The 26,401-nt window shown below is 40.9% G+C and overlaps 1 protein-coding gene across 1 annotated transcript in view; it reads left to right on the top strand.

Annotated features, from left to right (window-relative positions):
- Positions 1-1,562: 1,562 nt before the first annotated feature.
- Positions 1,563-26,401, top strand: part of NNT (nicotinamide nucleotide transhydrogenase) — a gene marked incomplete at its 3' end in the record, with an annotated part of 42,015 nt that continues 17,176 nt past the window's right edge. The window contains exons 1-14 of the mRNA XM_079548689.1: positions 1,563-1,749; positions 8,468-8,697; positions 10,549-10,766; positions 11,144-11,231; positions 11,918-12,006; positions 15,900-16,087; positions 16,651-16,784; positions 18,414-18,605; positions 19,761-19,914; positions 20,805-20,966; positions 21,805-21,915; positions 22,304-22,449; positions 23,133-23,328; positions 24,934-25,167. Coding sequence (XP_079404815.1) covers positions 1,599-1,749; positions 8,468-8,697; positions 10,549-10,766; positions 11,144-11,231; positions 11,918-12,006; positions 15,900-16,087; positions 16,651-16,784; positions 18,414-18,605; positions 19,761-19,914; positions 20,805-20,966; positions 21,805-21,915; positions 22,304-22,449; positions 23,133-23,328; positions 24,934-25,167 — 2,293 coding nt within the window. The 5' untranslated portion in view covers positions 1,563-1,598. The remainder of the gene's footprint in view (positions 1,750-8,467; positions 8,698-10,548; positions 10,767-11,143; positions 11,232-11,917; positions 12,007-15,899; positions 16,088-16,650; positions 16,785-18,413; positions 18,606-19,760; positions 19,915-20,804; positions 20,967-21,804; positions 21,916-22,303; positions 22,450-23,132; positions 23,329-24,933; positions 25,168-26,401) is intronic.

Here is a 26,401-nt window from a genome sequence, read left to right as displayed (position 1 = left end):
CTTAAAAAAAACCCAAAAAACTAAAAAACAAAACTGATAATAATGAAAGCCAAAACTGTAATTCCCAGATACTACCCGTAATCGTCAGCCTCTTTAAGCAGTGCCCGCAGTTCCACCTGCGTGTCTCAGGCTGGGCACACCAACCGCATTGCAACTCCCGCTCCAGAAGCGCCCAGCCGCGCCCTGGCAGCCTCACACGGAGCTTCGCAGGCCTGCACGGACCTGCTACTGTTTCTTTTTTTTTTTTTTTTTTTTTTTTTACGTTATTTCTAATTAGGGAGAAGATGGGGCAATCGCTCTTTGGTTTTAAAGAAGGACTGGCTTCAAGAACTGACACGACAGTGATCCCCAGGAAGTGACACCCGTGAGGTACCTCGCCGCCGCGGTCAGCAGGGCCCAAGACACAGAGGGCGCAGCAGCACGTAAGATGAGCTCTAAAAGGATTTTTTTCACAGAAACGTGTTTATAAACAGCCGGCCCCACGGCCGCCCCGGTGCCACCGCCACGTCCTGCAGGCTTCTCCTCAGCGCCGGGCGGGGCGGGGCGCGCGCGCCCTGGAACACCTCACCACCGCCCCGCGCCCGACTTCAGCGCGGTCACGTGACACACGCCCCGTCCGCGCACGAGGCCGGGGCCGCCGCGTGACTGGCTCCCGCGCTCCCCCCGCTCCTTCCGGGTCGTCCCCCCGACCCCCGCTCCACCCCCGCTCCGCCTTCTCCGGGCCCGCCGCGCCGCCTCACCCCAAGGTCGGTCAGTGCCGCGGCGGGGCCGGCGCCGGCGGCACGGCCGGTGGGTGCGGAGCGGAGGAGCTGGGGCCGGGAACGGCGCCGCGAGACCTCCGCTTCGTTCCCGCGAGGAGCGTGGGCGGGGTGGGAGGAGGCGGTGCGCTCCCGTAGTCGCGGAAGGGCAGCGGGAGCGGGAGGAGATCGGGAGGAAGGCGGTGACTGGCGGGCTGGGGGCGCGCCCTGCGCGGGAGCCGGGACTGCGGCGAGGAGCGAGCGGCTGGGCCGAGGTCAGCCGGGGGCCGCCGGGTATAAAATGTCGGCGGGAGGTGCCACTGAGGCGGCGGGACGCTGACTTGGCTGCTTTGCTGCCTTTGCAAGGGCGCGCGGTGGGTCTAGGAGTGAAGCGCCGTTCACGGCCCTGTCCGGGTCGGGCGCGGCTCCTGCGCGGGGGTCTGGCGGCCCTTCGGGGGCTCGGGCGGCGGCACGGCTCGGTCTGGGTCCCGGGGGCGGTCGGAGCTCCTTCTTTAGAGCGATGGTCTGAAGAGAATGCGGTCCTAAGCCGCGGCATGCCAACGTGTGGGTCAGCTTGCAAGGTCAGTTCTGTCGTGTCCTTGTTTAGCTCGATAGTTTTACTCGCTTCCTCCTCCCCAGCGTTACTCTGTTACCTCACTTCGAAAAAGTTGATTTTGTGTTCCAGCTGGCAAGAAAAGGTAGAGAAAAATGACTGCTTTATGGCGGGCGGCGGTCCTCCGGACTTCAGCTGCTGAGTTTACATACCTTCTGCCTCCTGTCATTATTAACTGTCGCTTTGTTTCCCCATGCGCGGCAGTGATTCCATACGTGGCAAGGAGTCGGCTGGGAGGTCGGGGCGACATGGCGAGCCTTCTGCGCGTTGCTGTCACTGGGTGCTCAGTGCCTGCCCTTGGTGCTGTGCTTCCACCCAAGGTACACTCCACAAAGATGCCGTGTTTGCGAATGTTTGGAACCCACCAGGCACTCTGGTCCCAGGCAGCCCTGAAGCCAGGTAAATGGCTGTTGCAAATAATCCCTTGTCTTAAAATTCATTTAGATATGTTAGCACAGAAAAACCTTAATAAGGACACACTTAAGCCATGCCAGTGGCTGGCAGTTCAATTTTATGCTAGTTTACAAGGCTTTATATCCAAGGTATTTGTCTTTATTTTGAGTGCAGTGGATTCAAATACTCTTCAGAGGTAGGTGGTCAGAGCTTCTGCTGACACAATGTTTCTCTCAAGCACAATTAAACGAATGTATTTCTTTATTACCAGCCTGAGTTCCCCATGAGTTTTGGTAGTGTGGCTCTTTGTGTGAATGTAGGGGGAAACACATCCCTCACAAAGGGAGCATCTGAAAGCATAGCTGCATGCAGATATAATGTCTTAAGAAAAATCATGGCTTGTTTTTTCCATGAAATTGCTTTATGTTGCAGCACTCTGAGGAATTTCTGGACTGCATCTTTATGGTTAGGGTTTGTTGGTATGTTTAAATAGATTAAATAAATTCAACTTAGTGTTGGTAATGGACAAGTTCAGATGTTCTCAGAAAAAGAAAAGAAGGAGGGTAGGATTGGGGAGTCCTTGGTTCTAGTTTTTGACGTGAGCATGGTGTATGAAAGTCTATTTCTTCTTCTTTTTTTTCTTCTCTGTCCTATCCTATATGTAGTCTGACAAGCAGAAGACTGGAGGTTATGTAAGACAGCTTTAATGGTATTTTTGACCATTATCTTGTACAGGTCATGTATCCCTGAAAGACAGTGGGGACCTTTCTTCAGTGCTAGTCCAGGGTCCTCAGTCTGAAGCAGATAAGGTGGAGAGCTAGGCTGATTGTGCATGCAGTGCACCATAGGTGCTGCATTATCAGGTATTTTGGAGGCACAGAAAAGTAGAGATGTTTTCTGTTTTGACAACGAAGGCTGTAAGAACCATACCATAGATCTCATACCATAGAACTCAGGTATCTGCCAATTCTGACAGTGGGTGTTGTGTTTGGAGTCCTTTCAAATAAGTGACATGGTGTTTGGGGCTTCTGAAAAAAATGTGTTAAGAGAAGATTGTTTGTTTATTCTGTCAGCTCCTGATAGTCAGTATTGCATACCTTTTTATTAAAGTTGTGTGGTAATTTTTTTTTCCATCTGACTGACAGTGTAGCAATCTGGAATCTATCAAAAATGATCAGAACATAGGATTATATCCCATTAATGTGTGATGCTTCTTCCACACCCCTCTTCTTCCAATTCAGTATTTAAATGTGAGAGGTGTCTGTCCATCTTATCATTGTAAATTGTCTCTTGGTTGAGCATATTAACCTGGGATGTAGGGAATGAAGTTCAGAGTTCTTTCTCAAATGTCCCAGGAAGGAGCTCTTGTTTTGTGATGGCTTTAACAACAAATTTGATTGTGAAATTGAATTATCTCTTCAGTTTTTTTGAGTGTGTCTATGGGGTTATTCTCTAGTTTTTAGGAATTGATTTCACAAAATGGAGTGAGAAATCTGATGGTGTAATATCTTCAAACACTCAGTGCTGTCATTTTTGACCTCTTGTAGAAGCTTCATTGTGTACAGTTTATAATATTTCAATGCAGTTGTTCAATGCTGAAAATTATGAGGGTTGATAAGTCTTCTGGTTGATAATTAAGCTGTCCTTATGTTTCATTTTGGTAACATGAGATTTGTCATTCAGTAGAGGGCAAATCAAGGATAAAACAGTAATTGAATGACAAATGACTAGCAGTAATGTAGCCTGTGTAAACTTCTTCATGCTTTTGAAACAAACTCCAATAACATATGAAGTAGCTGCATTTTTTCTTAATTTTAGAAATTACGTTTGCTTAAACTGACACTTGGGAAAATTGATGTAATATTAAGTAGGTTAATTTCTTGTAAAAGAATAGCACACTGTAATTCTTGTTGAGCCTGTAGCTATTCATTCCAGTTTCTTAGGTATGCTTTCATTTTGTGCCTGATATCTTATGTACAGGAGTAACAGCTGCCTTTGCAATGAGGAGATATGGAGTCAGTTGAATAGTAGTCTTTGGAGCATGGATATGTCTCGTTATTATTTACTTTGCTACTATTTTCTTTCTTTCTCGGAAACATAGGGATTTTAATGCAGGAGTAAGCAAGTATTCCAGTTGCCAGCATCAGATGCTTCAGAAACAGATGCAGAACTTTTCCAAACCCTGGTAATAGGTGCTTATGGAGTAATTGGCTCTCATATTTCTTGCACTTCCAGATTGATTTGTCCACAAATCTGTAACTTTCACTCTATCTATCTTGGGATTATTGATGTCCTTTCAATTTTGATGTTTCCTTCTTAAAATTTTCTATTTTTTTCTAAGTCTTGAGTGTCTTTTTAACCACAACAGTTCATTATTAATTCTATAGATAAGGTACACTTTGTTCATAAACCACATACATTCTCCTAACATTTTTTAAAAAATCTCGATACTTGTGTAAGAACAGGGCTCAAGTGTTTGTTTAATCTTCTGTATCATTCTTCTTTTTTTTTTTTTTTTTTTTTGCCTACATCATATTGCTGTTCTTCGGAATTTGTCCTCGTCTTCAGAACAGGTGAGATGGTTTGTTTAAAGCTGACGGGGGAATAAATTTAGCATTTAGGCAGGTTTCATTTTACTATCTCAGAAAATGTAGCTTATTTCTCCTTTCTCTTTTCTCTGGGACAGTCTCTGGTATTTTTTGATCCTGTTTTCTTACATGCTACTTCCTGAAATCAGGTTATGGAGATAAAAAAAAAAAAAAAAAAAAAAAGGATTTTTCTTTCATTTTCTTCACAAAATATTCTGAACTTTCTTGATAGTTTTAATTTAGGATCTTCTTTTAACACTTGATTTGGATATGGAATAATCTAAGTGGAGAAGATTCTTTTATAATTCATCTTAATTGTTTACCTTTTGAAACTTGGAGATCTAGATTTCTTTTACCCAAAGTTGAATCTGTGCTTTGCACCTCTTCTCTTTACTCAATGGAGATTATATTGAGAGGATGAGAAGGTATAGTAATAAGAGCAACTTACTTAAAATTGCTTTATTCTTGTTGATTTTCTTAAATTCCAATACATATATGGGATACTAAGTTTCTAAGGCCTGTGAAAGTTAATGATGCTACTTTTGCAATTGGCAACATCCTTTTTGCATAGATTCTTCTTATCGGAAAAAGTGTGTGCATCTCTTATTCAATTAACAACAAATTCATAATTTTCATACAACTCAAAAATTGGTCAAGGAATCTGTAACTCCATTTGCCTATGGAAAATGTTATGGGTGTCATAAAGCAATAAGTTATTAAAACATATTTTAAATGGCTCTTAAAAAGGTTATCTCATGTAGAGGCCTGGAAACTTGGAAGCTTCATTCATTCAGCTTTAATCCGCAACAAAGATAACAGATGTAATTTCCTGAGGTGAAAACTAAATCAAGATCCTAAGTTTATAAATTGCAGATTTCAGCCTTTTGGAACTGATGACTTAAATGAAACTGCTAAATTCAAATCTGTGTTTTGTGTTGATAGTTGAGATTCCTTCAGATACTTTATTCATCATACCCTCACCTGAAGTTTTAGCACAGATCTTTGCTTTGCAGTTGTAGATGACTGCTCCTTTTTGTTGTTCAATGATGTAGTACATCAGAGGAATCTCCTTGAAAAGTATCCTATTCCTTTTCTAGATAAAGCAAACTGACATCTGGTTGGTTCATTGTTCTGGTTGCTAGATATTTGGTAGTGAGACAGAGTAGAAAATAGGACAGAAGAATGGCACTTATTAAATGTTTGTCTCTGAAAGGCCTGGAGGAGGATGTAGTCTTCAGTGCTGGTCTGTGGTTGTTCTTCTTAATGGAGAGGGTGCAAATGTGAAAAATCTTTACCTGTGTTTATTGGATGCAACACATCATAATGTTAAAGAAGGAAATGAGGAAACACATTTGTCTCATAGTATGTATTTGTGTCCCATTCTTCTGAGCCATTTGCTTTTCTGCTTTCTGCTATTCCACACAAAAGCAAGTGAACAAAAATAGAATGTAAGTATCACTTCTCATTCAGCCTTGGGTCTTAGCAGCTAAGACAATATGTACACACATTTTTGAGAAGTGTATAAGCTTTTACTAAATGTTTGTGTGTCTTTAAATTTATAACCATCCTTCTGTTCTCTGTATGCTGTTATTTATTTCTTCCTCCATGTGTATTTGTTCACTGCAAAACTTAAAACAGGTGAACAGGAAGGTAGCATTTTAATTCATATATTCTCAGTGCTTCATGAAAAGCTTTTTGCCTTTAGTCCTGGAGCTATTTATTTTCTGAAATCATTATTTTTTTGTTATTTCAGCAAATTCCAGTAGTTTCACTTCTGCTTTTAAAAGACAAGAGTTTACTTTCATTGAGATGATTTAGTGAAAATCATGAGCAGGGCTTTTAATTGTTGAATACTGAGGAAAAGAGATGAGGGAAAAGCTCTCTTCAGAGGCAAGAATAATTTCACAGAATCACAGAATCACAGAATTGTAGGGGTTGGAAGGGACCTCCAGAGATCATCGAGTCCAACCCCCCTGCCAAAGCAGGTTCCCTACACCAGGTCGCACAGGTAGGCATCCAGGCAGGTCTTGAACATCTCCAGAGAAGGAGACTCCACCACCTCCCTGGGCAGCCTGTTCCAGTGCTCCGTCACCTCACTGTAAAGAAGTTCTTGCGCACGTTTGTGCGGAACTTCCTATGCTGCAGTTTCCAGCCGTTTCCCCTTGTCCTGTCTCCACTCACCACTGAAAACAGTCTGGCCTTGCCATTCTGCCCCCCACACCTTAGATATTTATAGACCTGGATCAGGTCCCCTCTCAGTCTTCTCTTCTCAAGGCTGAACAGACCCAGTTCACTCAGGCTTTCTTCATAGGAGAGATGCTCCAGGCCCTTCACCATCTTCGTGGCCCTCCGCTGGACTCTTTCCAAGAGATCCCTGTCTTTTTTGTACTGGGGAGCCCAGAACTGGACGCAGTACTCCAGATGAGGCCTCACCAGGGCAGAGTAGAGGGGGAGGATCACCTCCCTCGACCTGCTGGACACGCTCTTTTTAATGCACCCCAGTAAGCCATTGGCCTTTTTGGCTGCAAGGGCACACTGCTGGCTGGCTGGCTGTTGCTGTCATTCATACAGTTTGTATGAATGACAGCAACAGTTACTGTATCTTTCAAGTGGCCAGTGAGGCAGTTATTGGTTAAAAAAAAAAAAAAAAAAAAAATAGGAAGTAAAGCAGGTTGTTGTATGGTTGTCTTCCATGGTGTAGTCTTATTGATTATATTGATTTGTTAACTTTCTTTTTCCTAATGGATGAGAAGTACAGATAATTGCTAAAAATTCTTGCTTAGATCACTTAGTATTTTCAAAATGTTACGAACTGTACTATCTCGAGGATTTTTAATAACTGAAATTTTTATATTACACTTTCAGCCTTTGCAGTCCTAATTATATGTCACTGATGGGTTTAGAATCAGAAACATCAAAATAATTAATTTCCTCAATGTTCTCATAGTATGAAGTGGTTTTGATTTTGTTTTGATTGTTTCAATCTCAAACAAAAAAGCAAAAAGCAGGCCTTACTAAAACTTGCAACATGTTACTTACAACTGATGTGATAACATGCAGAGTATTGGTGGCCAATTTAAAAGTGTATTTGTGATTTGAGTCTTGCACGTTTGACTTCTAGTATGAGTGCCCACTTAGGTTGCTGGAGCTACTTTTCATTAATGCGCATTCACTGTAGGCCTGTTTTATATAAATCTAGATTTAAATTCTCTGAGATATTTGTGAAAGCTGTTACAAACAGGACCTGGGTGCATACTATCTAACACAAACATGGCAGTGTGATATCTGATTATCCTGCCTGAGACTGTAGTTATGAATAATGTATATAAGCCATGTAAACCACGATGGGAATCTGAAGAGTTTAACTGTCAGGCGGGGGAGTACAGATTGTTCATGAACAAAGTTAGATGTTTGCAGTTTGAAACCTTAAGCTAGAAGCAACAGATTGAAGCTTCTGCAATTTTCTGATCATATTTAGTAAAACTTGCAAGAGCATTAAAGGAGGAGATAACATTGAAGAGAAGTGCAGTTGAACAAACCAGTTGGCTGTTATTCCATGGTTCTTAAGCTAGTGCTAAATTCACATTTTTAATTTTCTGTAGCAACTTTTAGAGTTGTACATCAGCCTTTCAATGATCTTTTGTGTTATGTTTGTCACATTTGTAAATAATGACTGAAGACAACTGAAAGATGGTTTTGGTATACGTTTAAAAAAAGTTCAATTAGAATACATTTCAGCTGCTTTAACTCATTTATTTACCTCTTCACAGTGAAGTTAGAAACCCTCTAAAGCCCTCTGTAGTCACATTGTCTTAGCCCGGTTAGAATGAATGATCACTGGGATACCACATGTTCTGTAACTGTAGAACTGCATGAAGTCTGATGGTTTTGAACCACTGTTGTTAGCACTGGGTGGATTGTACTTGCTGGTGCCTGAAATAAAAAGGATGTCTAGAGAGTCAGTCTTATTTGAGGAAATGTAAACTGCACCACTCTTTTTTGCCATCCCTGAGGAGATGGACTACATGTGATGTGTCTGCATGTCTCTGTACAATAGTGAAGAATGCCATTAATAGCTATTCAGTTATTTTCTGTGCAGCTGACGCTATCTTATCTTATCCTATCCACTCTCAAAGGAATCCCTTACAAACAGCTGACTGTAGGTGTACCCAAGGAAATTTTTGAGAATGAGAAGAGAGTGGCTCTATCGCCGGCTGGAGTTCAAGCCTTGATTAAGCAGGGCTTCAATGTTGTGGTGGAGTCTGGTGCTGGAGAAGCCTCCAAATTTTCTGATGATCATTACAGAGAAGTTGGAGCAAAAATCCAGGGGACCAAGGAAGTCTTGGCCTCTGATGTGATTGTAAAAGTAAGTGCTTTGTTTATATATTTCTTGCATTTGTATTCTGAAACTCACAGGTCAAACCTTTCTAATGGACTTCTGAAAGCTCAATATATAAATTCCTTCAAAGTCTTTTCATTTTATTTATTTATTTATTCTAATTTAATTCTGCCTCTATATCTTGCTTGTACAGTTACGATACAAAATTGGTAAACAGCAGCACTGAAAAATTTCTTACCAAGTTTTAACTTGGGGAATTTGTGTTTTATAGAGAAAGGTTTACTAGTTCAAGATACTAATCAGACAATATCCGTGCTCTAAAATACTTCTGCACTGAGATTATCAACATATAACTCCAAATTAGTCTTCAAAGAGAGTTGCTTAGAATTTTGAAGATGCGGGTGTCTAAGTCCAACAATCACTCAGAAGCAGTGTATTTTAGAAGCATTTCTAACTAGAGTGTCAAGGAGGACTGCTACAAGTAAAGTTGCTTCAGATGTGCTAGGCTTTGCAGAGTCCTGAGAGAAAAAATAGATCATAATCACATTGAGGCTTCCTTTAAAGTTGTATTTGAAGTTGTACTGTCAGGAGTGAATATGGTGTTTCTCACAGTTTGTGAACAGCTATCTTAAGTAGGTTTGTTTATAAGAAAAGTGGTAAATTAAACATAAGTGGTAAATTAAACATAAGTGGTAATTAAATATAAACAGATCAAGGTAATTATCTGCTGGACTTCATGCTTGAAATTTCCTGTATCTGATATGTTAGTGACCAGCTCAGAATAGCCGGTTGAGCTTAATTAAAACCTGTATTTAGACATTTTGTTTGAAAATGGCTGTTTTTATAACAGCTGCATGTAATTGCTGGTTAGAAGCCATGGGTGCATTGGTTTTTGAAAGTATGTCCTGACTATTGTTGCTCTATCATCCATTTGCCTGGAGCTAATTCTAATAAGTCATAGAATGGCTTAGGTTGGGGGGATCTTCAAGGTCATCTAGTTCCAACCCCCTGCCACAGGCAGGGCTGCCACTCACCAGATCAGGTTGCCCAGGGCCGCAGCCTGGCCTTGAACTCCACATATGGGGCACACACAGCTTCTCTGGGCAACCAGTTTAGCACCTCATCACCCTCTGAGTAAAAAATGTCTTCCTAACATCTAATCTAAGTCTCTCCTCTTTTAGTTTATAGCCATTTTTCATTGTCTCGTTACTATCAGACTGTGTGGAAAAATCAGTCCGCTCCTGCTTGTAAACTCCCCTCAAGTGCTGTAAGGTTGCAGTGAGGTCTCCCTGGAGCCTTCTCTTCTCTAAGCTCAACATGCCCAACTCCATCAACCTGTCTTTGTAGGAGAGATGCTCCAGCCCTCTGATCATGTTCGTGGGCTCTCCTCTGGACCCACTCTAACTGCTCTGCATCGTTCCTATACTGTGGGTCTGAGAATTGGATGCAGGACTTCAGATGGAGCCTCACAAGAACAGAGCAGAAGGAGGGTTGGGCAGCTGTCTCTGCTGCCCATCCCTCCTTTGATTCTGCCCAGAAGGCCTACTGTATCCATGCCTACAAGAGCACAGTGCTGGCTCATGTCCAGCTTTGAGTTCATTAGGACCTGCAAGTCCTTCTCTGCAGTGCTGTAGTCAGTGAGTTCTCCCAGTTGGTACTCATATTTGGGATTGCCTTGTCAAACCTCATTAAATTCTAATGTTCCCACTAAATGTACTGCAGTTAATAAGTACAGTTACTCAGATTAGTTGTGTGAACAGTCTTTGATATACTTCCCTCCTTGTGTACATTGTGGACAGGGATGAACAAACTGCAAGCTAGAAGAAAAGAAGTGAATTGTGCACTGGTTAGTTTGGAAACTTCTCTGTTTTTTTTTAGGTGAGAGCTCCTATGCATAATCCAGCCTTAGGTGTACATGAGGCAGACCTTTTTAAGACAGCACCTACCCTGATTAGTTTTATCTACCCAGCACAAAATCCAGACCTCCTGAAAAAACTTGCAGAAAAAAGAACTACTGTCTTGGCTATGGATCAAGTTCCACGGGTCACCATTGCTCAGGGATATGATGCACTTAGCTCCATGGCGAACATTGCTGGGTATGAAACGTTTTATTTTGTTGTTGTTGTTACTGTTGTTAATAGAAGACATAATTGCAGAATGATGTGTATTTTCAGGTAACTCTGCTGATGTTAACTTGGTGTCCAGTCACCCATTCCAGGACGGATATAAAAGCAGATGTGATGAAAGAAATAGCAAGGTTAAGCACTTTGCACTGAGCTGTGTATATCCAAAGAGTTAGATTATCTTTTTTCTGAATGTGTGCTTGCTTGCTTAAGTGAGCTTTCTGCAAAGTAGTAAATTTTCTTCATTCTGTGCATGCTGTAGGCACATGTGTGTCCTTTTGATGGCTGTTGTGAATGGAACTGTAGTTAGCCTGAGAAAATACTGAAATGTGTTCTTCCTTATTCAACAGTTACAAAGCTGTTGTATTGGCAGCAAATCACTTTGGTCGGTTTTTTACGGGTCAGATCACAGCTGCTGGTAAAGTTCCTCCAGCCAAGGTATGTGCAGATGCTGTACCAGTATGATAAGTATGTTTGTGAACACAGTTAACCACTGCTGAAAAATGTGAGAGTCTTTTTTCTTTCGTTGAGAATAACTGTAGAAATTTCAGAAAACCTGTGTTACTATTTCCATGTAGGTTTTTGCTGATTGATTATAGTGCGTTTTTTGTGGGGAAAGAATAGAATAATTCAAATTTTATTCATGTTTGCTTAGTTTTGAACTTCAGACTAGATATACTTTTTTTTTTTTTTTTTTTGACAGATTGGAAAAGGCAAGTATGCAGGTAGGAGTAATCAGAGATGCTGAGATATTTGGTGTGCTGAAGTCTTTGCTCAAATTCCAGTTTCATTGGAATTGTAGGTAGTCTGTGGGATGAAGATACATTAAATTAAAAAACTTAAAGAGGAGGAATGGGGGAAACCTGTATCTAGTTACATGAATTATTAGCCACAAATGAGTTGACTCCCAGATAGGTGAAGCTAGGAGTTAAATCTTTTAAACTTAACATTTACAGGGCAACTTTACTGAAGCAATTCTTGGTTCTATGTCTTAAGGTAAATCCTTGAAATGACTGCGTATAATGGAGTTTATCTGCTGTTATGAAAGTGGCACATTGTTGCTTCTTTTCTAACCAGTCCTACTTCTAGCTTTTGCTTTAATCTGGATAATGTTGTCATTTTAGGTCTTGATCATTGGAGGAGGAGTTGCTGGCTTGGCTTCTGCAGGAGCAGCTAAATCAATGGGTGCAGTGGTTCGTGGTTTTGATACCAGGTGGGTTTGTGAGAAAAGTAACAGTAATCTAAAATTATTCTAAGTTAAAGCATTTTGAAGCAGTATTAAGTGGAAGCAGTTGTTCTGCATTGAATGACAATTCTTCTCCTAACATTTTTTATTCCTACATTGTTTATTAATCTTTTTATTCCTCCAAAGAGCAAAACTTTCAAAGATCTCATTAAATCATTCAGTGCTTTATGAATCAAAAGTTGTTGCTTTATGGAAACGATAAGGCTATCATGTAATGTAACATAAATTACAGTTGTACAGGATAACTCTTAAAAACAATTTTCCCTATGAAAAACAGACTTTTTGGTATTTTCCCCTTCACAGATTAAATACAGAGTCATGAGCTATGGAATGTGCATACCTATCTTTCAGAAAGCACAAGCGATGAATAATTGGCTCGGAGGCTGGTGTCGAGCCAGAGAGTTTGGTTTCTTTGATCATGGGGCAGTTTACTTGGCCCCTGGCCTGTTGTCTGTCTATGGAACCCACCTATCTCAAAGGGGGCAACGAATACTAGCACAGGAACTAGCGGGGCGTATTGAAAGAGCTTTAAACTAGCTATGAAGGGGGAAGGGCCCTCAAAACAGGCCTCTCAAGAGATGAGCCTCTCTAGGGGAATGAGCATTCTAGGGGAACGATACTTGAGCTGGGCTGAAGCAGATGACTCGTCTGAAATGTTTATACCAGTACACGCAACATGAGCAACAAGCAGTAAGAGTTGGAAGCGATTGCAAGTCAGGCTAATTGTGACCTTGTTGTTATTTCTGAAACATGGTGGGACCACTGCCATGACTGGAGTGCTGTGATAGATGGCTACAAGCTCTTCAGAAGGGATAGAGGAAGAAAGGAGGGTGGTGGTGTGGCCCTTTATATTAAAGACTGTTTCGAGGTTGAAGAGGTTGGGGTTGGGAATGATAGAGTGGAGTGTCTATGGGTAAAGATCAGGGGGAAGGCCTGTAGGGGCGGCATCTTGGGGGTCTGTTATAGACTGCCTAATCAGGACGAAGAGTTGGATGAGGCATTCTATGAGCAGCTCGCAGAAGTCATGCAATCGCCAGCACTTGTTCTCATGGGAGACTTCAACTTCCCTGATACATGTTGGAAATATAATATAGCTCAGAGGAAGCAGTCCAGGAGGTTTCTAGACTGCATGGAAGATTGCTTCCTTACATAACTGGTAGGAGAACCTATCGGGGCGGTGCCCTGCTGGACCTGGTCTTTGCTAACAGGGAATGACTGGTGGGAGAAGTGAAAGTTGGGGACCATCTTGGGCAGAGTGACCACAGAATTGTAGAATTCTCCATTCTTGGGAAGAAAGAGTGGTCAAAAGAGTGACCAGCAAACCTACCTTCTTGAACTTTCAGAAGGCGGACTTTGATCTCTTCAGGGCACTTGTAGCACAGGTCCCTTGGGAGTCGCTTCTCAAGGGTAAAGGGGCCCAGGAAGCCTGGACGCTCCTCAAGATGGAAATCTTAAAGGCACAAGAACAAACTGCCCCTGAGTGCCCTAAGGCGAGCCATAGGGGAAGATGACTGGTGTGGATGAGCCGGGAATTACTGTTGAGACTCAGGGAGAAAAAGGGTCTATGTCTTCTGGAAGAAGGGACAGGCTACTTGGGGAGATTACAAAGAAGTAGCTAAGGTATGCAGGGAGGAAGTTAGGAAGGCGAAAGCCCAACTTGAACTCAGGTTGGCCACTGCAGTAAAAGACATAAAAAATCCTTTTATAAATATATCAATGGCAAAAGAAGAACCAAAGATAATTCTCATCCTATACTTGATGCAGCAAGGAATGTGGCCACTGAGGACAAGGAGAGGGCTGAGGTCCTCAATGCCTTCTTCATGTCTGCCTTTAATAGCCAGATCAGTTATCCTCTGGGCTTTTTATGCCCCAATCTGGAAGTCTGGGATGCTGCTCAGAATATGCCCCCAGCAATTGAGGTGGAGACAGTCAGAGAGCTCCTCCTCCATCTGGACTGTCAAAAGTCCATGGGACCGGATGGGCTGCACCCTGGTGTGCTGAGGGAGCTGGCGGGGGTGATTGCCGAGCCGCTCTCGGCCATCTATCAGCGCTCCTGGTTAACTGGTGAGGTCCCAGAGCATTGGAGGCTCGCTGATGCGACTCCCATCTTCAAGAAGGGCTGTAAGAAGGATCCAGGGAACTATAGGCCTGTTAGCCTGACCACAGTACCAGGAGAAGTTATGGAGCAAATCATCTTGGATGAGATTGCACATCATGTGCATGGTGTCCAGGGGATCAGACCCAGCCAGCACGGGTTCGTGAAAGGCAGGTCGTGCTTGACCAACCTTGTCTCCTTCTATGACTGGGTGACCAGTCTGGTAGATGAGGGAAGGGCTGTTGATGTGGTCCACCTAGACTTCATCAAAACCTTTGACACGGTCTCTCACAGGCTTCTTCTGGGGAAACTGTCTGCCCGTGGTCTGAACAGGTATACATTCCTTTGGGTAAGGAACTGGCTAGAAGGCTGTGCCCAACGGGTCGTGGTGAATGGAGTTAAGTCCAGCTGGCAACCCGTTTCAAGTAGTGTCCCCCAGGGGTCGGTACTGGGGTCCATCTTGTTTAATATCTTTATTGATGACCTAGATGAGGGATTGAGTGCACCCTCAGCAAGTTTGCAGATGACACCAAGCTGGGAGGTGGTGTTGATCTGCCTGAGGGTAGGGAAGCCCTTCAGAGGGATTTAGACAAGCTAGATTGCTGGGCTGAGGTGAATGGGATGAGGTTCAACAAGGCCAAGTGCTGGGTCCTGCACTTTGGGCACAACAACCCCCTGCAGCATTGTAGGCTTGGGGACAAGTGGCTGGATGAGTGTGAAGAGGAAAGGGACCTGAGGTGTTGGTGGATGCTCAGCTGAACATAAGCTGACAATGTGCCCAGGTGGCTAAGAGGGCCAATGTCATCCTGGCCTGCATTATAAATAGTGTGGCCAGCAGGAGCAGGGAGGTGATCATCCCCCTGTACTCAGCACTGGTGAGGCCGCACCTCAAGTATTGTGTTCAGTTTTGAGCACCTCACTACGAAAAAGACATTGAGGCCCTGGAGCGTTTCCAGAGAAGGGCAACAAAAGTGGTGAGGGAACTGGAGCACAAATCTTATAAGGAGCGGCTGAGGGAGCTGGGATTGTTCAGTCTGGAGGAGGCTCAGGGGAGACCTCATTGCACTCTGCAACTTCCTGAAGGGAGGCTGTGATGAGGAGGGGTTTGGCCTCTTCTACCAGGCAACAAACAGGATCCGAGGAAAGGGCCACAAGTTGTATCAGAGGAGGTTTAGGTTAGACATAAAGAAGAACTTTTTCTCTCAGAGAGTGGTCAGGCACTGGAATGGCTGCCCGGGGAGGTGGTGGAGTCGCTGTCTCCCTGTGTTCAAGAGGCGTCTGGATGACGTGCTGCATGACATGGTTGAGTGCTTGTGGTGGCAATGGTGATGAGGAGACGGTTGGACTGGATGATCTTATTGGTCATTTCCAACCTTGTGATTCTATGATTCTATCTTACACACCTAACTTTGGGCTATAAGCTAGTACAATTGAGGCAAGAGAAATGAGTGAACAGATGCAGTCAACAGTTAAGTTCCCAGCTCTGATTCTATTTTTGGAGAACTCTGCTGGTAGTACAGAAAGCCTGCCTGTTTGACTGCCTTCATTCCTCAACCAAGAGTCGTCATTAGGGAATCTAAATTTACTGATGCAAATTACCTGGAATAAGCTTTAGATTTCTTGTCTGAACTGTACTACTGCTTCTGTGCACTGAAACAGATCAGAAATGTCGTGGTGGATTGAGCTACTTCTAAAAATGGATTTCCATTTTTGTGTTTTATATATATGCATTTTTTTTTTTCCCCTCTCAATTTTTTCTTCTTAGGGCTGCAGCTCTGGAACAGTTTAAGTCTCTTGGTGCTGAGCCCTTGGAAGTAGACATAAAGGAATCTGGAGAGGGTCAGGGTGGTTATGCAAAAGAAATGTCTAAGGAGTTTATTGAAGCTGAAATGAAACTCTTTGCCAAACAGTGCCAAGATGTTGATATTATCATCACTACAGCACTTATTCCAGGTATGGAAGACTTACATATTCTCTATGTGAACGTACCTTTTCTCTGATGAATACCTGTGTTTAAAGAAACTATCTTTTTCTCACAAACTGTCAGTCTTTGGCTCAACAACATCATGTTTTCTTATTTGTAGGGAGTAGATAGTAATAATGTAAATAGATAAAACTCTCTTGTTTACTACATCTCACCTGCTTCTGTGCACTGAAACAAGTCCAGTTGAAGCAGCAGTGTCTTTTATGATTAAAATGCGGTGAGACAGTGCTTAGGTTTCAATGCTCTACTTTATGTAATGTCAGTCTTTTAATAGCTTATGATGTGTTATTTCCTCCCCTCCCTCTCCACCCTCTGACTTGAATTGTAGGATTAAATGTTGTCTGTTTACTGAGAACTTACTTTATTTATATGCTGGGGAGCAAGATATTTATATAAACAAATCTTCTGACATTTCATCGTAGGTATTAATTAAAAATGTTGTTTCAAGTTTATAGAGATAGCACAGGAGAACCTGCTCCTGAGCTTTACAAATAAAAGCTGTATTTTTTTTATTGTCATCCTGTCTCATCAGGTAAAAAAGCTCCTGTCTTGTTTAAGAAAGATATGATTGAATCTATGAAAGAAGGTTCAGTTGTTGTGGATTTAGCTGCAGAAGCTGGGGGAAACATTGAGACAACAAAGCCTGGAGAACTGTATGTTCATAAGGTGAGCATCATGTGTGCATCATTCTCTGTTGTGTGAATTCACATTTGTCCTATTTGATGAAGTGTATGCTGAAAATGAGTAGCTGCTGTCTAGACTTAAGTAGTCCTTTATGCTTGCATTTGATAGTGAGTCATCTATTTCTTTAATAACTTGAAGATTTTTAAAGAAACAAATGCAGTTGCGTAGTAGTAATTAGGCTGGTAAGTAAAGAGGAGTTAGTTTTCCAAGACCAATGGTTTGTCTCTGCTTATCTGAGAGTGTGGTCAATTATCTTTGTCTTCATCTACCTAGAGACAGCAGTAGCAATAGCTTTTTTCACTTGTTCATTACTTTCTATAACTAGAGGTTGTAACTGGTACAGCTAAACAGATTTGGACTTTGTCAGTGTTTATATCAATGCAGTCTCTGGCTTAGCTTAACATAATTTAAACTTCAGGAAGTCTTACTAGCATGAATGTATCTCTCTTAGAGTATCCGAACGACTTGCTACCCAAACAAAAGTAGCATTAAATTAATTAATTTTGACCTAAACTGAATTAACTACTTTTTTTTTGGTTTAGCTCCAATGTTCTTTGCCTCTGAGTGCATGTTTTCTATTCATATGTTTTTTTCCGTTTTGTTGTTTAGTACATGCGAGAAATCTACTTACAGATACGTGTGTTAAAGCTTAAAGTAGCACGCTTCCAAGTTTGTTATTTGTTAATATAAAGGCATAATACTGTTGTGCTGTATCTGTACAGGCCTGTATGGGTATAACATGAATAATACATTGTATTTGGCTTTTGATTTTTCTATGACTTTTGAAGTTGTTGCTTAAGAAGTGAACTTATAGTGTGTAGGATAGAAATAAAAAGATACTTGCATGAAGAATTTATATGGGGCACTTTTAATCAGAAGTACAGTACGCTAGCACTGAGCTGTGGAAAAGAGCAGCAGTGCAGAACTACAAGCAATGTGCAGAGCATTGCATCAAGGGCTAGAGTTCTTGGAAGTATGGATCTTAGCTGTAGCTTGCACAAGTAGTATTTTAAGCACGAGGGATTTATGCTAGCTTCCATTCTCCATGTCTTCCAAAAGCTCAAGAGCCTGACAGCCAAATATACTCAAGTTTGCTCTTGAATGGTTGTGGATACACTGCACAATTACATAAATGCAAACTTAAGCATATTTCCTGTGCAGTTTAGTAGCTCTTAGAAAGCTCCTTTTGCTTCTTTGTTAGCTATAAACATGCCTCCAGTATCCTTCAAGAAGGACTGAGATAATGCCAAACGTTGGGTAGGATTAATCTGTTATCAGGTTGATCTAAGAGGCAAAGAGTGGTAGGAGTAGGAGAAGATAAACTCTTTTACCAGTATGTCCTCCTCTCTTTGAAGGCTTGTTGCTAATAGCATTTAATGTGTTGGATTTAATCTCATTGAATTGCCTAAGTAACTTTCGTTAAACTAATTATGTTAGATTTGCAAATAATACAGAAGAAATGGAACTATGGGTATGTGAAATGAACTATGAACTAATGAACTATGGATATGGAAGTGAAAATATGGATATTTCCAGAAGGCTGTGTTGGAAGAGATACTGCTGCTTTAGAGACTGAACTAGTGCTTAGTATTTTACTTGAATCTCTTTCAGGGTGTTACACACATTGGCTACACAGACTTACCGAGCAGAATGGCTACTCAGGCCAGTACTCTGTATTCCAATAATATTATCAAACTTCTAAAGGCTATTAGTCCTGACAAAGAGAACTTCTACTTTGATCCAAAAGATCAGTTTGATTATGGTACTCTGGATCATGTAATTAGAGGCACTGTAGTAATGAAGGTAAGTCAGTAAACGTTCCCATTTTAGCTTGTGAATATGTATTTTTGTTTATGTGTCCTGTTTCCTTAGAATGCATTCAGAGATAATGCATACCGATAGCCTTCAGAGGTGGTTTGCTGGACAGCATAGGTAGCATGTTTGTATTCAGTTGAATATTCCTCTTGTATTTTTTTGTGAACGGAAACCTCTTTGCTTCTTTTCTTGTTAAAGCAGATACCTAACTAATCTACTGTTGGAAAATAGGAAAACTGTTACATTTGTTTTCATGTGGTTAAAAAAAAAACAACAAAAAAAAAATTATTTAAAACATTTTTTGTAATATTACTACATAACCAGAAGACTTTTTTTTTTCTTAAATACGTGTATTTTCTTCATATAACTTCAGAATTAAAAGAACAAAAACACATCAGGAGAACCTCAGTAGAGGTTGAACTAGGGGAGGAACTAGAATATTCAGAATACTTTCAGGTCAATTAGGAAATAATAAAAACTGCACATGGGCTAGTACGGGCTCTCCTTATGGTATGCAGAGCACATTAAGCTCTGTTAGGTGGGTAAGAGGTATCCATTTCTGTTGAGCTTTTCTATATAAGATTACCAAGATTTTGCCTTGCATATAAATATCTGCTTTAGAAGAAGCTTATGTTGCTGTCAACTCTCAGACCATTGAGGGGATGTGTAGAACTTTTAGATCTGACAGCTTCAATAATTGCTCTTCCAAGGACCTGAGAACAGGAAGAAATGTAAGACATATGTATGTGACCTTCCTGAGCTCTAGGCAGATTGTGATTACAGTCCTGATCTGTAGCAGAATTTGCTAGACTCCATTTTATTTTGGTTAAGAGTCTTCCATTTAAGGAGCTTTCCCTCTTTATTTTGGTTACTGCTTTCAAGACATAAGCTTTGTGTCCATCTGGCATCCATGGACGCCATTACTAAAGCATGTTGAAAAATATTTGAACCAGCGTGGTTAATTTAGTCAGGATGTGCTATTCCTTCAGCTTTGTAAACTTCTAATGTGGAAAATGGAAAATATTTCCGTGTCATGGCTCTGAGTCGTTAAGCCTTCACAGAGTTACAGAATTAAGAGCAGTAGACTCTTCTATCTATAGAGCATCTAGTATGTTAGAGTTAAATGTAAATATCTGTTACCAGGATGGCAAGGTGATTTTTCCAGCACCTCCACCAAATAACATTCCCCAAGGAGCCCCTGTGAAGCCGAAGACTGTAGCGGAGCTGGAAGCAGAAAAAGCAGCTACTATTACACCTTTCAGAAAAACTATGACTAGTGCGTCTGTATACACAACAGGTAGGCAATTTCTGGAGTTGGAGAATCACTGTAGAGTACATTGTAGAGTAGATTTGGCTAATATTTTTAAGTGGCTCATGACCTTACTCATTGAATTTAATAATTGACTCAGAGAGCATTTTGGTTGGCTGGTGTATCTAGTGGAAAGTTAGTAATGTGTGATTATCTTTTTTGAGAGGAGAATAACATTCTAGAAACTTAACCAGAAGTATTAACACTTCAAACAACACTGACTTCATGCTGTGTGCGTGTGTGTTGCTTTCTTATTTAAATATCAGTGAAGCAGTTAAATTTCTGAAGGTCTCTTGCTTGGGGTTATATATATATATATTTTTTTTTCAGCAGAATAAACTTTAGTGTCATTATTTTCTTTAGTCTATAATGTATTGTGTAAATCTTCAATATCAACAGTCTTCCATTAAATATTGGGCATAGGACACTGTCTTGACAGGCAAATATTAGCTGTTCCTGTCATTAAGTATCTTTATCTTGTGCTCATCGGAATTTCTATGTAAGGTAATTAATGAATTGATTATTCTTAAATTTTACCTCTGTTCTTCATGTTTTGTGCCTAATGAGTAGTAATGCTCTCAGCATGATTATTACTATTTTTGTGTGAAACAGTGGATAAACAAGAGTGTTAAGGTAGAACCTTATCCCAGCATCCTCATCTGCATTCATAACACAAACATCCATGTTATGTTTGTTATTTTCTCTTTCAGAAGAAAGCTGAAGAGTCTTGTCGAAGATAATCCAGCATATACTGAATGAAGTCTGTGCACAGAACTTCATTTTGCTTTTAGCTAAAGACTGGACTCCTGTTGTGCAGCGTTTACGCGTAGGAAACCATTTGAAAGTTATTGAAAAGTTTTACTGTGCTTCTCTTCTAGGTCTGGCTAGCATGTTAGGACTTGGTATTGTTTCTCCTAATAATGCTTTCACTCAAATGGTGACAACATTTGGCCTAGCTGGAATAGTGGGATACCATACAGTATGGGGTGTGACTCCTGCTCTTCACTCTCCACTCATGTCAGTGACTAATGCCATCTCAGGTAAGTAGCAGTCATACAGCTACTCGTTCTCTATTTGAAATAGGAACAACTCCTTTGTAAACTTCAGACAGAAGTGTGTTGATTTGCCTTTTGAAATGCCAAAGAGTATAGTACTGCTTTGCATCTCTTTACTTATATGAATTGCAAGGATGACTGAAATATACAATTCCCAAAAATACTTATTTTTTTTCTTTCTCAAAAGAAAAACAAATGTCATGTTCTAGTGCTTTTTTTTTTTTTTTGTTGTTGTTGTTGTTGTAACAAACTTTTAATTCTTAAGCCATCTTGGGGTGCTGCAATCTCCCCTTCCATGTAACATTTCTTTTCCTTCTTTATCTCCATAGTGTTGCCCTGAAAATAACTTATCTTTCTTATTTTCTGCTTTTCTTCATTTCCTCTTCTCAAAATATGTACTTTAGATCTGAATGAAAATTTCTAATGGGGATCTGTAGGATTGGTGACGTTATAAATATTTCAGATAAGGAGAGGGAGAGAAGCTGTCTGTGTCTTCGTGACAGACCCCAAATCTGATCTACTTCGACCTTTGAAAGCAGTTTCTTTATTGAACCCATACTCAGAAGCTGACTGTACACTTGTCTCACTGTACCTCAAAACTACGTTCACATGCTAAATATTTTTTTTAGAAATATGTTTGTATTTGTTAATAGAAGATCATTGTGAATTTAAGATCATTGTTTAATTTAAAGATTTAAATGCTAATATGTAGAATAAGGGTTAGAATTTCAGTTCATTGGCATATGACAGCCGAAGGGAAGCTTTCTATAGATATAGAATCTTATAAATTTCAGTAAAGTTTTTTTTTTCCTCTTTTGAACAGGACTAACTGCAGTTGGTGGGCTGGTATTGATGGGAGGAACCTATCTCCCTGAAAATGCTCCACAAAGTCTAGCAGTTCTTTCAGCCTTTATCTCTTCAGTCAATATTGCAGGTATGAGTTATAGCCTTTTTTTTTTTAAGGATAACTTGCAGCACTCCTGTAATTCTTCTGTTTCTTTTTACCTTTAAGTGGGTAACCTTGGGATGGAAATGTAAGCTAGACTGTATGCTATCGTCAGCATGGAGTATGAAGACAGAGCAAGTCCTCCAAGCTTTCAGACTTCTTTTTTTATGAATTCCCTCCAAACATTAAAAAAGACGACAGCATCTAACCCTCATTGCACCTTTATTTCCAGTTTACTTACTTTCGGAAATCAATAGCTTTGTGTGGTAATATGATTTAACCAAGTACTTCTCTTGTAGCTTGGCACATACTGAGAGTCAGATTCAATTTTTTTTTTTTTTTTTTTTTTTAAATTGTTGATTTCTTTTTTGGCTAGGTGGGTTTCTAGTTACACAGAGAATGCTGGATATGTTCAAACGTCCCACAGATCCTCCTGAGTACAATTACTTGTACCTACTTCCTGGTGGTGTATTTGTAGGAGGCTATGCAGCTGCTCTCAGTGGTGGCTATAGCATTGAACAGGTAAGAAGATTACCTGAGGCTCAGCTCGCTGTTCCCAGTGTGATATCTTCTTTAGTACTTACTCTGTAGAGATATAAATTGGAAATTAGTTATCAGATTTTTACCAGTTCCATATTTTCAGAAGGCCCATCTGAAGTTGATTAACTTTTAATTATTGATTCTACTGATTTTAAAGGCTTATTATTTTCTCAGGAGCTGCAAGTAACTTTTTATTCATTGGGTGACTACAGAAATCTACTCTGTGCTCTAGCATTGAGTACAGTTCTGAGCACTATACTGCAAGGACGTAAAACTATTAAAGAGCATCCAATGGAGGAATATGAAGATGGTGAGGAGTCTGGAGGGCAAGGTGTGAGAGGAGGGGCTGAGGTCTCTTGCTTTGTTCAGCCCAGAGAAGAGCAAAATGAGTGGAGATCTCATGGTGGCCTCCAGCTTCCTCATGAGGGAAGCAGAGGGGCACATAAACTTGTAAGACTCAGAGAAAATTTTAATAAATAACACATTTTAATTGGTCAAAATCACATCTCTTCAACACATTTTCAGTCAAGACTTTCAGTTAGGCACAAGCCATCTGATGTTCTATAGAAAACTGCCATGCCTTATAGTAATAAGAAAGTTCCTGATAATGTTATACACTTTGTGCCTCTACTTGATGCATGCATATCAATGTTCTTATTTTAAAGATGATGTATCTGGGCTCAGGCTTATGCTGTGTTGGTGCTCTGGCTGGTCTGTCCACCCAAGGAACAGCTCGTCTTGGAAATGCTTTGGGAATGATTGGTGTTGCAGGAGGTTTAGCAGCAACTCTAGGAGGCCTTAAACCCTCACCTGAATTGTTGGCTCAGATGTCAGGTGCAATGGCACTTGGTGGCACCATAGGTACGTATGTTATTCTAATGAATATATGTACAGTACTTGCCATTCACATGAGCTCCATATATAACGTACTTTGTGTAGGTCAGGTGAATTGATTGATTGTGGTTGTTTCACTTTCATGGATAGCTGAGCTCCACCACAGGGCTCTCTTACGCCTCCTCAAAAGAACAGGAGAAGGAAATACACTGGAGGACTCAAGCACTGAGATAAGGACAGAGATCACTCACCCGTTATTGTCACAGGCAAAACAGATGCAGCACAGAGATATTAATGTAATTTATTGCCTATTGCTAGCAGACCAGTGAGAACTAAAACTAAAACACTCCACTTCTCCTCCTGAGTGCTACAGGGAATGGGGGCTGCAATCAGCCCATAACACTTCATTTCTGCTATTCCCCCATGGTCACTCTTTGTTCCTGCTGCAAGCAGTCTCCCTCCCACTGGATGTCACCCATCCGGAACAGAACCTCATGGGCTTCCCACAAACTGCAGCTCTCCAAGCACTGCCCCACTTTGGCTCCATATCTTAGGGCCTATCCATTAGGCCCTGCTCCAGCATGGCAATGCACAGTGGCAGCTCCCCCAGCCCACCTGCTCTGCTGCAAGCTGCAGCTCTGGCCTGGGGCTACTCCTTTGTGGGCTCTTCACGGGCTGTGGTCTCCTTCAGGCTACATCTGCTGCTGCACTGTGGCTGCAGTTGGAGATTTGCTCCGTGTGATGCCTGTGGGGCACGGGGCCATGCTGCTCCACTGGAGGCCTCTTTTGGCTAGAGGGATGTACGGCTCCGTGCCTGAAGTACTTCCTGCCCTCCTTCTGCACTGACCTGGTATCTGCAGGGCTGCTTCTCTCAGCTACTCTCCCAGCTGCTGATGCATAGTAGTTTTTCCCTTTGCTACAGTTGTTCTCCAAGATCAAACCCAGTGTTGTTCTTGGCTTGGCTCTGTCTAGTGTGGGGAGGAGACAGCTTTAGCAGGAGGATTGGATGTACATGGTCTTTGGAGGTCTCTTCCAACACCTGTGATTCTGTGGCTCTGATCTGACATGAGGCAGCTGTGAGCGTGTACCTGTAGAACACTGCTGGCTAAACATTGCTACATAAGTCCAATTCACTATCTTACATCTATTACTTGCTCATGTTATTTTGCAATTATTTGAATAGAAAATTACAAGTCCCAGGGCATTTATTAATGCAGAGATATGATAAAGAATGGGGAGACTTGTGGAAAGCAGAGGAGTGTCATTTGTATTAGGGAATGTGAGCATGCAGTAAGTAGTGGGTGAACAGTCAGTTGCTGACTGAATGCTGCCAGATTACCTTTTTCAAACTGAGCTTTTTTCAGAAAATACCGAGTTTCAGAAAATATTGAGTTTCTCAATACTTAATGAAGCATCTAGAACATGTGATTTAATCATTTTCCAGCTTACACAGTGTACTTACTCTGCAGTGTAAATGCGTACAGCTTTCAACTGTCACACTCAGCAGTAGTTTTTGTCACGATAACAAATGTGTATTTACTGTGTATTTATTGCACACTGCAGTGATGCATCAACTTCTAACTTCACAGATTGTGTTCTTAAGAGTTCCCTTATGTTTTTAACTCTCAATAGGTTTGACAATTGCTAAACGCATCCAGATTTCAGATCTGCCTCAGCTGGTAGCTGCTTTTCATAGTTTGGTTGGTTTGGCTGCTGTGCTCACCTGTGTAGCAGAATACATGATTGAGTATCCTCACTTTGCTACGGATCCAGCTGCAAACCTTACCAAGATTGTGGCGTACCTTGGAACGTACATTGGAGGAGTGACTTTCAGTGGCTCTCTTATTGCTTATGGAAAGCTGCAAGGTGAGACTCTCCATTCAGAGCGAAGTATTTGTTAAAGGTTTTTTTTTTTTTTTTTTTTTCCCCATCTGAGTTTAGCTTTGACATAGATCAGTATGTAACTGGAAAGAAAGCTTGTTTATTTATGTTGGATGTGCTGTTTTCTTTTTAATTCAATTGTTGCTTGTTTACAACTTTATTTATGAATGGTTTCCTTTCAGTGCTTGGGCATGTTACCTGTATTAATTTCCAGTTCTTACAAGCTTTCATCACTTCATCTTGTCTGGAAACAAAGTGTTACTTCAGAGTGTTAAAACAACTGTACCTGAAATAATTTGTTGTTCTCTTGAAGTTCTCTTTTCAATCCAGAATGGCCTGGATTGAAAATGAGCCTCAAAGATCATTAAAAATGTTATATAATCACAACTTTGCCTTTCTGCATGAATAATTTAATTTTATGTTTCTTGATTTAGGATGCAATTGTAATATTTATGAAATTTTGTTCTTAGCATTGCAGTCTTCATTTAGGTAGCCAGTTTTGCAATGTAAGACTTCACTATTTATCTACCATGCCAATTCCATACTCCATGCCTTTTAATGTTTTAGTGTTTTAAATTAAACACACACTAACTTCTGATTCTTGTGCATGTGTGTGGTGTTTGTTATATTTATTTTTTGGTTTTATAAAGACACAGCTTTTGAGAGATGGATAATTGTACCTAAAAGCTTCCAGCCAAGAGCTTCCTATTGCTAATCCTTTTGCTGCCTTGCAGTAGTTTCTTTGGGAAACATCTGTTTACTTTCTTCAGTGTTTGAGACCAGCCAATAAAGGAGGAAGCATGTCATGGATGAAAAGCTGTCATCTCTAATAATCTTTTGAAAGATTTGTTAATAGCATGGATTCTGCTGAATACTTACTAATTTATTCTGAATTCTTCCTCTTCTCCATCTCTGTCCCCTGTCTTCACATGCTCCCACTGATGGTACATATGTCCTTGGTGACTTTACTGCCTTTTTTTTTTTTTTTTTTTTGCCTTCTATTTTCAAGCTGAATAAATCAACATCATCACAATAAGCTTTTCTGTACAACTAAAGTAGGTGTCATAGGTCATACTCTGTGCTTCCAAGTCCTGAACGTGTCAGTTCTTTTTTTCTTGAGACATTTGGTAAGTAATTATGGAAAGCAGAAGTAACTTGCGTTATTTTTAGTCTTTTCTTTGGTATTTAAAAAAAAGGAAAAAAAAAAAAAGTCACAAAA

The sequence above is a fragment of the Tetrao urogallus genome (genome assembly GCF_951394365.1).
Source record: "Tetrao urogallus genome assembly, chromosome: Z".
NCBI classification, from domain to species: Eukaryota; Metazoa; Chordata; class Aves; order Galliformes; family Phasianidae; genus Tetrao; species Tetrao urogallus.
The sequence above is the reverse complement of the archived record's forward strand: the minus strand, read 5'-3'. Positions and strand labels throughout refer to the sequence as shown.